The 11,700-nt window shown below is 45.8% G+C and overlaps 1 protein-coding gene across 4 annotated transcripts in view; it reads left to right on the forward strand.

The window, feature by feature from the left end:
- LOC112252400 (transmembrane protein 266-like) overlaps positions 1–11,037 on the forward strand; it is a 77,985-nt gene extending 66,948 nt beyond the window's left edge. For all 4 annotated transcript variants that reach the window (XM_042323170.1, XM_042323171.1, XM_042323169.1 and 1 more), the window contains 6 exons: positions 724–780; positions 2,327–2,465; positions 3,329–3,444; positions 5,663–5,855; positions 9,811–9,873; positions 9,975–11,037. In XM_042323170.1, the coding sequence (XP_042179104.1) occupies positions 724–780; positions 2,327–2,465; positions 3,329–3,444; positions 5,663–5,855; positions 9,811–9,873; positions 9,975–10,612 (1,206 nt within the window). In that variant the 3' untranslated portion in view covers positions 10,613–11,037. The remainder of the gene's footprint in view (positions 1–723; positions 781–2,326; positions 2,466–3,328; positions 3,445–5,662; positions 5,856–9,810; positions 9,874–9,974) is intronic.
- Positions 11,038–11,700: the final 663 nt, after the last annotated feature.

Here is an 11,700-nt window from a genome sequence, read left to right on the forward strand (position 1 = left end):
TGCTCATGTTTGTTCACTGCGTTACAGCCTCCTCTCTTTCACTCATTCCAATACAATTTGTCCTTCACAACTTGCTATGAGTGTTGGTTCCTCTTGATATAGTGTGTCAATCATCAACACAATCACTTCATGTCAAATGCAGATAGAGCTTTTCCGCTGCACCGTAGATTTGAACTAACATTAGAGACTCAGGTAAATCTTATCGGTTACCGTTTCCTCAGAGATAGCAGCACTTATCTTAGTTATTCTCTGTTCATCAGTCTGCTGCTCCATTTGGTCGAGAGATGTGTTTTAGTTATCAATGAAAGCTAACCTTTAGTGATTCATGTAACTATTGGATGTGGCAGGGCAGCTTCATCTCAGGTGAAACCCTGAATCTGTGAAAAGAAGAGAAAAAGAAGAGAAACATGGAAAAATCGAGGAAAAGAAAGGAGAGTAGTGCAGCAGCTTTCTGCAGCCCCTGCTGAGTCAGCTCTAGCTAGTGCAGGGTGCTGTGTGCATCTCCGACCGCTGTGGTAGTGAACTGGATTAATATAATGTCATTGATGAATTAACTGTGGATAGATGAAAGAAAACTGAATCACTGCAATTCACTTTTTCTGAGACATTAATGTTTCTAGGGGGATGTTTACATCTAAAGGATTAAATGAATTATATCGCTATGGTTCTCTCCATCTCCCTTTTTTCCCTACCTCCCCCTCTTTCTTTCCCTCCCTCTCTCAGACGGTGTTCAGGATTGTGGTGCTGGGGATCTGGGATTACATTGAGAACAAAGTGGAGGTAAGCTCCTTGGAGGGCCATTAGTCCTGAGGTGGGGCTCTGAACACCCCACCACTTCCACTGCAATGTCATTCTCCCAATGTCAGACCTCAGCCTGGAAACCACCCACAGACCTGGAGGAACGAACTGTATTGGAACACTCACTGACACTGGGAGATGTTCATGTTTTTTCATTCACATATTAAAAAAAAAAAAAAAGGATGTCTCCATTGTCTGCTTGCTAAATTGTAACGGTTGTCTTGGGTGGAAGAAGGAGAGGACCAAAGCGCAGCGTGGTTAGTGTTCATCTTCATTTCATAATAGTAAAAAACTGAACACTTCACATTACAAAACAACAAAAGTGACAACCGGAACAGTTCTATCTGGTGCAGACACACAAAGACTGAAAACAACCACCCACAAACCCCAACCGGAACAGTTCTATCTGGTGCAGACACACAAAGACTGAAAACAACCACCCACAAACCCCAACCGAAACAGTTCTATCTGGTGCAGACACACAAAGACTGAAAACAACCACCCACAAACCCCAACCGAAACAGTTCTATCTGGTGCAGACACATAAAGACTGAAAACAACCAGCCACAAACCCCAACAGAAAACAGGCTACCTAAATATGGTTCCCAATCAGAGACAATAACTAACACCTGCCTCTGATTGAGAACCATATCAGGCCAAACAAGAAACCCAAACTAGAAACACAAAACATAGAACCCACCCAACTCACGTCCTGACCAACTAAAACAAAGAAATAACACAAGAACTAGGGTCAGAACGTGACAGTACCCCCCCCAAGGTGCGGACTCCGGCCGCAAAACCTGAACCTATAGGGGAGGGTCTGGGTGGGCATCTGTCCGCGGTGGCGGCTCTGGCGCTGGACGTGGACCCCACTCCACCATAGTCTTAGTCCGCTTCTGTGGCCTCCTAGGAACGGCGACCCTCGCCGCCGACTATGGCCTGGGAACCCTAATAAATGGGCCCACAGGACTGAGGGACACCTCTGGACTGAAGGACGCTTCTGGACTGAAGGACGCCTCTGGACTGAACAAACTCCTCCGAACTGAGGGGCAGCTCAGGACTGAGGGGCAGCTCAGGACTGAGGGGCAGCTCAGGACTGAGGGCAGCTCAAGACTGAGGGGCAGCTCAGTACTGAGGGGTAGCTCAGGACTGAGGGGTAGCTCAGGACTGAGGGGCAGCTCAGGACTGAGGGGCAGCTCAGGACTGAGGGGCAGCTCAGGACTGAGGGCAGCTCAAGACTGAAGGGCAGCTCAGTACTGAGGGGTAGCTCAGGACTGAGGGGTAGCTCAGGACTGAGGGGTAGCTCAGGACTGAGGGGTAGCTCAGGACTGAGGGGTAGCTCAGGACTGAGGGGTAGCTCAGGACTGAGAGGTAACTACCTACCCAACTCATGTACTGACCAACTAAAACAAAGAAATAACACAAGAACTAGGGTCAGAACGTGACACTAATATTCTTTGTTTGTGTGTGGTGTGTTCCTGTCTGTGTGTGCATGTGCGTGTGTGCATGTGCGTGTGTGTGTGTGTAGGTGTTTGATGGTGCAGTCATAGTGCTGTCGCTGGCCCCCATGGTGGCCTCAACGGTGGCCAACGGCCCCAGCAGCCCCTGGGACGCCATTGGCCTCATCATCACCCTGCGCATCTGGAGGATCAAGAGGATCATCGACGGTGAGGCTGGGAGGGCCACAGGGGGTGGAGGAGGCATTGGGTGCAGTTTCCTCTGTATTACGTCCTTTACTGTCAGGTTGCAGAGATGCAGCAACAATATTTCTGCAGCTCCACCCCTATGGATGACATCATCATCCCAACCTGATTTTTACTGAGCTTTACAGAGCATTTTTTTTATTATTTTTTTTATTTATTTACAAACTGCAATTAATACTTGCTTTACAACACAATGACAAATACATACATAATCTGCTACAGATACACACGTTGTACTGACTCTAAATTGATTATTTTACAAGAATGTTACGCCCTCTTGTGGTGGTTCTGTGTTCAGCTAATGATTAGCACAAATACATTCGGTTAACCCCATGCTTCAACCTATGTATTTATAGCCACTATGCTGCATCAGTTGGGCTACATGTGATATTGCGTATTGTTAAATAACACACCATCCTGATAATATGGAGCAATATGTTGTTAGGCAAAATATTTTTGGGGGGAGGGGGGTATATTTTGAGGGTGTCACCATAATTGTATTTTAATTATTTTGCAGTAGAAAAGTCACCAGGGCTGCGTTCAGTACGATAAAGTGTAATGCAACGTTCAATTAAGCGGAAATGGTGCCTTTCTGAACGACCAGTTGAAAAAACAGGGAGGGTTGTGGGTTCAAAATGCACCGCTGCCCTTCAAATACGTCAGTCATTGCTTCAAGCCACACTCTGCCACACCCACCAAATGGAGCAAACGTAGGCTACCTCAAAGCCTCAAATCGAATGGGGCCTACTACAGATATATCAAATAAAGTTGTATCAGTGTGAATGCTTTTACCCCTACATAGCAGTCTGTCCTGTGTTCTGTCCCAGCCTACGTGCTGCAGGTGAAGGTGGAGATGGAGATGGAGATCCAGCAGTATGAGAAAGCCAAGGCTGTCAGGGAGGAGCAGCTGGAGAGACTTACCCAGATCTGCCAGGAGCAGGCAGTATGTTCACACGCCTCCTACATACTGACCCTGCCTGTCATACACATCTTCAACCAGCAGAAGGCAGCAACTTGCCAAGAATGAAAAGACGTTCATTTCCAATACCTTTTGTGTAGATTTGAGAAAACAAAGCACATTCAAATCCAAACATTTATGTGCGGAATAACCAAACATTTAATCTGAGTAGGGTCACACTGGCCCTTGAACACATAAATACATTACGTATCCTTAGGAGGAGCTAGTATCAGGTCCTGTATTCAGTCAATGTTTCACAACGTTCCTGTTATTCCCATCCTGGCGTTTACATTCAGAAAAAGGATCCAGTCACATTTGTACACATATGTAATATAGCAAAGCTTGACTGAAGAGGGCATTCGGTGCATTCGAAAAGTATTCAGACCCCTTGACTTTTTCCACATTTTGTTAGTTACAGCCTTATTCTAAAATAGATTAAATTGTTTTTCCCCCTCATCAATCTACACACAATACCCCATAATCACAAAGCAAAAACAGTTTTGTAGAAATTTTAGCAAATGTATTTAAAAAAATAAAAAATAAAAATGAAATATCACATTTACTTAAGTATTCAGACCCTTTACTCAGTACTTTGTTGAAGCACCTTTGGCAGCTATTACAGCATTGAGTCTTCTTGGGTATGACGCTACAAGCTTGGCACACCTGTATTTGGGGAGTTTCTCCGATTCTTCTCTGCAGATCCTCTCAAGCTCAGGTTAGGTTGGATGTGGAGCGTCGCTGATCATCTATTTTCAGGGCTCTCCAGAGATGTTCGATCTGGTTCAAGTCCGGGTTCTGGCTGAGCCACTCAAGGACATTCAGAGACTTGTCCCTGAAGCCACTCCTGGGTTGTCTTGGATTTGTGCTTATTGTGCTGTCGGAAGGTCAACATTTGACCCAGTCTGAGGTCCTGGGCAGTCTGGAGCAGGTTTTCATCAAGGATCTCGCTGTACTTTGCTCCGTTCTTCTTTCCCTCGATCCTGACTAGTCACCCAGTCCCTGACACTGAAAAAACATAACCACAGCATGACGCTGCCACCACCATGCTTAGCCGTAGGGATGGTGCCAGGTTTCCTCCAGACGTGACACTTGGCATTCAGGCCAAAGAGTTCAATCTCTGAGAGTCCAGGCTTTTTTCCCGCAAACTCCAAGTGGGCTGTCATGTGCCTTTTACTGAAGAGTGGCTTCAGTCTGGCCACTCTACCATAAAAGCCTGATTGGTGGAGTGCAGCAGAGATGATTGTCCTTCTGGAAGGTTCTCCCATTTCCACAGAGGAAATCTGGAGCTCTGTCAGAGGGACCATCGGGTTCTTGGTGACCTTCCTGACCAAGGCCCTTCTCCACCGATTGCTCAGTTTGGCTGGGAAGTCAGCTCTAGGAAGAGTCTTGCTGGTTCCAAACTTCTTCCATTTAAGAAAGATGGATGCCACTGTGTTCTTGAGAACCTTCAATTCTGCAGAAATGTTTTTGTACCCTTCCGTAGATCTGTGCCTCGACACAATCCTGTCTCGTAGCTCGACGGGCTATTCCTTCTACCTCATGGCTTAGTTTTTGCTTTGACATGCACTGTCAACTGTGGGACCTTACATAGACATGCATTTGCCTTTCCAAATCATGTCCTATCAATTACACTTACCACAGGTGGACTCCAATCAAGTTGTAGAAACATCTCAAGGATGATCAATGGAAACAGGATTCACCTGAGCTCAATTTCTTATAGCAAAGCCTTTGAATACTCAAGTAAATAAGATATTTCTGTTGTTTTATTATAAATTAGCAAAATATTCTAAAAACCTGTTTTCGCTTCGTCTTTTTGGGTTATTGTGTGTAGATTGATGAGGATTTTTATTTATTTAATCAATTTTAAAATAAGGTTGTAACGTAACAAAATGTGGAAAAAGTCAAGGGGTCTGAATACTTTCCGAATGCACTCTATATGTAATGTATGTGTTCAAAGATCAGTGTGACACAACCCAGGGTTTGTCAATAAAGCCAACACAGTTAAGCAAGAGACCAGGTGTGTAGCTATTTGATTAAGTACAGTGGGTGGCCTTTAGCATGGTGGATGGATATGAGAGCCAGAGCTCTTAAAGGTTATTCAGGTGTTTCTGTGTAAGAATAACACATGTACTGTATGCATCTCTCACTCACTCTCTCTCTCTTTCTCTCTCTCTCTCTCCCTCTCTCTCCCTCCCTCCCTCAGTTTGAGATCAGGCAGCTGCGGGCCCATCTGGCTCAGCAGGATTTGGACCTGGTAGCAGAGCGAGAGGCTGCCATGCAGATTCACCATGTGTGGGGCAAGCAGAGCAGTATCTTTCAGGAGGTGGACGGCCTAGCCCCTACGGGCCCCGAGCAGCGCAGCCAGGCTAAAGCCAGGGAGGCAGCGGGCCATAGAGGTACCACACCCTGATCCTATATCCACACCAATTACTGTAGTATTACTTCAGAGCACAGCAGCTTGCCTTATTGAGATAGAACCATATGAGACTGTTTTCTGTCTATGGATTGCCTGCTGGCTGTGGTTTCTAACCAAAGAGGGTCTCTCTTGAAGCCAGGGAAATAGATAGATGCTCTTGCCATGTCACATCAGATTTTCCATGCAAAGTGGTTGAATGAAGAGAGTGCTCTGTGCTTTGGGTCATGTAGTTGTTACAGAGTGGTTGAAAATATGTGCTCAGTTCACCTTGAAACCCCCAAAAAATAAACATCTAACAAACCTCACCATATTCCAGGGAGGATATAATTGACAAATCAAACTTTATTTGTCACATGTGCTGAGTACAACAAGTGTAGACCTGAAATGCTTACTTACAAGCCCTTAACCAACAATGCAATTTTAAGAAAAATACGTGTTAAGTAAAAAATAGATAAGTAACAAATAAGAAATAAAAGTAACAAATAATTACAAAGCAACAGTAAAATAACAATAGCGAGACTATATACAGGGGCTACCGGAACAGAGCCAATGTGCGGGGGCACCGGATAGTCGAGGTAATTGAGGTAATATGTTATGTACATGTAGATAGAGTTATTAAAGTGACTATGCATAGATAATAAACTCAAAAATAGCAGCAGCGTAAAGGGGGGCGGGGGGGCAATGCAAATAGTCTGGGTAGCCATTTGATTAGCTGTTCAGGAGTCTTATGGCTTGGGAGTAGAAGCTTTCCGTGCAGTAGCAGAGAGAACAGTCTATGAGTAGGGTGGCTGGATTTTTAGGGCCTTCCTCTGACACCGCCTGGTATAGAGGTCCTGGATGGCAGGAAGCTTGCCCCCAGTGATGTACTGGGCCATACGCACTACCCTCTGTAGTGCCTTGCGGTCAGAGGCAGAGTAGTTGCCATACCAGGCAGTGATGCAACCAGTCAGGATGCTCTTGATGGTGCAGCTGTAGAACTTTTTGAGGATCTGAGTACCCATGCCAATTATTTTCAGTCTCCTGAGGGGCAATAGGTTTTGTCGTGCCCTCTTCACAACTGTCTTGGTGTACTTGGACCATGATAGTTTGTTGGTGATGTGGACGCCAAGGAACTTGAAGCTCTCATCTCCACAATAGCCTAGCCGATGAGAATGGGGGCGTGCTCTGTCCTCCTTTCCTGTCCACAATAATTTCCTGACTTGATGACGGAGAGGTTGCTGTCCTGGCACTACACAGCCAGGTCTCTGACCTCCTCGCTATAGGCTGTCTCATTGTTGTCGGTGATCAGGCCTACCACTGTTGTGTCTTCAGCAAACTTAATGATGGTGTTGGAGTCTTGCCTGGCCATGCAATCATGAGTGAATAGGGAGTACAGGAGGGGACTGAGCATGCACCCCTGAGGGGCCCTTGTGTTGAGGATCAGCGTGGTGGATGTGTTGTTACCTACCCTTACCACCTGAGGGCGGCCCGTCAGGAAGTCCAGGATCCAGTTGCAGAGGGAGGTGTTCAGTCCCAGGGTCCTTAGCTTAGTGATGAGATTTGAGGGCACTATGGTGTTGAATGCTAAGCTGTAGCCAATGAATAGCATTCTCACATAGGTGTTCCGTTTTTCCAGGTGGTAAAGGGCAGCGTGGAGTGCAATAGAGATTGCATCATATGTGTATCTGTTGGGGCGGTATGCAAATTGGAGTGGGTCTAGGGTTTCTGGGAAAATGGTGTTGATGTGGGCCATGACCAGCCTTTCAAAGCACTTCATGGCTACAGATGTGAGTGCTACGGGTCGGTAGTCATTTAGGCAGGTTACCTTAGTGTTCTTGGGCACAAGAACTATTGTGGTCTGCTTGAAACATGTTGGTATTACAGACTCAGACAGGGAGAGGTTTATAAAATGTCAGTGAAGTCACTTGCCAGTTGGTCAGCGCATGCTCGGAGTACACATCCTGGTAAACCGTCTGGCCCTGCGGCCTTGTGAATGTTGACCTGTTTAAAGGTCTTACTCACATCGGCTACGGAGTGTGATCCCACAGTCGTCCGGAACAGCTGATGCTCTCATGCATGTTTCAGTGTTACTTGCCTCGAAGCCAGCAAGTTTGCAAGCCCTGCCACATCCGACGAGCGTCGGAGCCGTTGCAGTACAATTCGATCTTAGTCCTGTATTGATGCTTTGCCTGTTTGATGGTTCCTCGGAGGGCAATGTTGGATTTCTTATAAGCTTCTGGGTTAGAGTCCCGCTTGAAAGTGGCAGCTCTAGCCTTTAGATCAGTGTGGATGTTGCCTATAATCCATGGCTTCTGGTTGGGGTATGTACGTACAGTCACTGTTGGGACAGTGTCATCGATGCACTTATTGATGAAGCCAGTGACTGATGTGGTGTAATCCTCAATGCCGTCGGAAGAATCCCAGAACATATTCCAGTCTGTGCTAGCGAAACAGTCCTGTTTTGCTAGCACAGGAAAAGACTACAGGAAAAGACTTGGAAATTACACTAGAACAACAGGCTGATAGAGGCCTAGCAGTGTGGGACCTCTGAGTCTGAGACCTAAGTGCTATTGGAGTGCTGTTTTGAATGAGTAGTGCTGTTTGGACAATATCCTCTGTGTAAATATACCTGTAAACAATACACCAAGAGATTGGTTTAATATGATGAGCCACTTTTGTATGAAGACTATGGCATCGAACTTAATCTGGAATTCAATCAGATCGCAGGCTAAAGGCATTGTTTCTTTTAAAGGAAATGTCCGATGTACATATGCAGCATGACTGGAAACTCCACGAATGTGGGAACATTGCCTTTAAAAGCCGAAATGCCCATAACCTGCGATCGGATTGAATCCCGGCCTTAGATATAATGAGGAGAACATCTATCTGATACTGTAAACCTACTGTTTGATTTCCATGTATCAGGAGACAGAGGGCAGGGTGACTGGCATGATGGCATGGGGGTACTGAACTATTGTCAAAACATACTTATTTAAAACACTCCAAGGAGCCATACACCTTTCAAACGGTGACAGATCATAAGTTACAGGAGGTAGAGGGACAAAGCACTGTCAGTACTGTATTCTCAGAGCTCAAACTACAGAGCCCATTCCTTAAGTAAAGATCTAAATCACCATGCTTCTCTCTCTGCTATATATCTGAGGTTTCACAGAGAGGCAGTGTGTCAGACTACAGTATTTTAAGTGCTCATGTGTTATTTATTAATCACAGAGTGATTGTCTCTGCCGCTGCATTTTAGGCCAAGCATTGACTTTCCTCTTGGGACAGTCTTAAAATAAATATTTGAAGAAGAAGCAAATATAACCCATAACTATCTGGAGGGAACAGGGATGGTACTTAGAGGGAGGTAAACTGTGACAGGTCAGGCAAGCCAGTCACAGGCCCTGCTACCCTCCACCTTACAACTGCTCACCTCTTCTCTGGTAATTCAGGTATAATGAGCATTATAAACCAGGTAGTTTGGGTCATGGATGCTGATTGGCTGAAAGTCATGGTATAGTTAAGCAATAAGGCAGGAGGGGGTGTGGTATATGGCCAATATACCATGGCTACCCACTCCGCGTTGAGTCGTACATAAGAACAGCCCTTAGCCGTGGTATGTTAGATATATACTGCACCTTCTCGGGCCTTATTGCTTAATTCTACCGTAGTCTAACCGCATTCTATGTGTCTAAATCATTCACAACCACTGCTATCACCTACAATGGGTAGGACACAAAAAATCTGCAGCTCATCACTGAACTACAGCAGCATGCTTTTATGTTTGGTGGTTGGTGCCGTTACAGTTCATCATTCTGGTCAGACATATCTGACTGATGCATGCTGGGAAACCTTTACAAAACAAACACAGGAATAGATAAGGGTACCAAACATCCAACTCATTTGATTGTTTTAAAGAAAGAGTGCACATGTATTTAGTTTCTTATTTCTTTCAGATCATGTTGTTCAAGACGACATGAACAACTACATCAGCCAGTACTACAGTGAGGCAAGCAGTGGTAAGAATAAACAATACTTCCCACTCTGACACATTTGTTTCTGTCCTTTATTTCACAGTCAGTCAGCAGTATTGTGATGAGTCCAAAATGTTTTCTTGTAGATATTGGAATCCCAGATCCAGCTCGTGTCATCACCACAGCCATAGACATCCATCTTCCCAACAATCCCAGCCAGCAGCCCTCGTCTCTGGTGAGTGCAGACGCAGCGTCCAGCCGCCTGCAGCCGACAGGCGGCTCTGTGAGCGAGGCCTCCAATGCTACCATGTCCCACTCCAGCTTCAGTGCCCGCCAGCACAGCATCAGCAGCCACACCCTTGGCTCCACCACCGACTGCAGCTCCACGGTCCGTGAGGCTTCCACCTCCACAGACTCCTACAGCGGCCAGCGCTGTTACCCCCCACCCTACTGCAGCCCCCTGGCCCTGGGTACACAGCCTGGCGCCAGAGGACACCCCAGCGCCGTGGTGCAGGAGTTGCTCTCCTCGCTGTCTGAGGACTCCTGTCTGGGCCAGAAGGGCCTGGACCCTGTCAACCTCAAACTGCCCAGCCCTGCTGGCTCCACCAAGACCAGCCCTGAGCTGGAGCACAGGCTCAACATCTACAACAAGAGGAACCAGGAGAGCCGGGGAGGCTTCCACACCAAGCCCCTCATCCACCTGCAGGCCAGTGAGCCCTTCATGGAGGAGAAGTACAGGCTGTCTCAGGCAGATGCCCCCGTCAACCGTCTGCCTGAGACATAGGAAAGGGCTACAGGGGTACTGTAACTCTCAGACAGCACTGACAATCTCCTCAAAGACCCTCCTGAAACTCAATAACACTAAAGACATGCACTCAGAGGCCTCCTTAACTGGCATACAGCCATCCTCCTCATCGCCAAAAGCACCCTGGAACTGTGAATGGCGGCTCCGCCAACAGCGCACATCTTCTATGGAGTACAATAAGGCAGTTTAGTGAACACGCAATGAACATTATCAGGAATTGACACAATAAATGAGTGTATGAACAAGTCACCAAAAGAAACCAGCAATGGAGCATTAGCTCCAGCTAGGAGACAGCAGGGCTCTGCAGAAATGGGACTGGCTCTGATGCTTTTACAGTGCCTTCGGAAAGTATTTACACCCCTTGACTTTTTTCACATTTTGTTGCGTCATTGGCCTACACACAATACCCCATAATGTCAGAGTGGAATTCTGTTTTTAGACATTTTTACAAATGAATGACAAATGAAAAGCTAACATTTCTTGAGTCAATAAGTTTTCAACCCCTTTGTTATGGCAAGCTTAAATAAATTCAGGAGTAAAAATGTGCTTAACAAGTTGCATGGACTCAGTGTGTGCAATTATAGGTGTTTAACATGATTTTTGAATGACTACCTCATCTCTGTACCCCAGATACAGATAATTGTAAGGTCCCGCAGTAAATTTAAAATGGATTCAACCACAAAGACCAGGGAGGTTTTTCAATGCCTCGCACAGAAGGGCACTTATTGGTAAAAATAAAATAAAAAGACATTGAATATCCCTATAAATGATGCCAATAGTGACTTTAAAACAGTTAGAGTTTAATGGCTGCGATAGAAAACTGAGGATGAATTAACAACATTGTAGTTACTCCACAATACTAATCTAAATGACAGAGTTAAAAGAAAGCATGTACAGAATACTCTAAAACAAGCATTCTGTTAAGGCACTAAAGTAAAACTGCAAAAAATGTGGCAAAGAAATTAAATTCATGTCCTGAACTCAAAGCATTATGTTTGGGCCAAATATATCATCATCGTCGTCGTCGTGTACCATCATTCATATTTTCAAGCATGGTGGTGGCTGCA

Source organism: Oncorhynchus tshawytscha, linkage group LG06, assembly GCF_018296145.1.
Source record: "Oncorhynchus tshawytscha isolate Ot180627B linkage group LG06, Otsh_v2.0, whole genome shotgun sequence".
Taxonomy (NCBI): domain Eukaryota; kingdom Metazoa; phylum Chordata; class Actinopteri; order Salmoniformes; family Salmonidae; genus Oncorhynchus; species Oncorhynchus tshawytscha.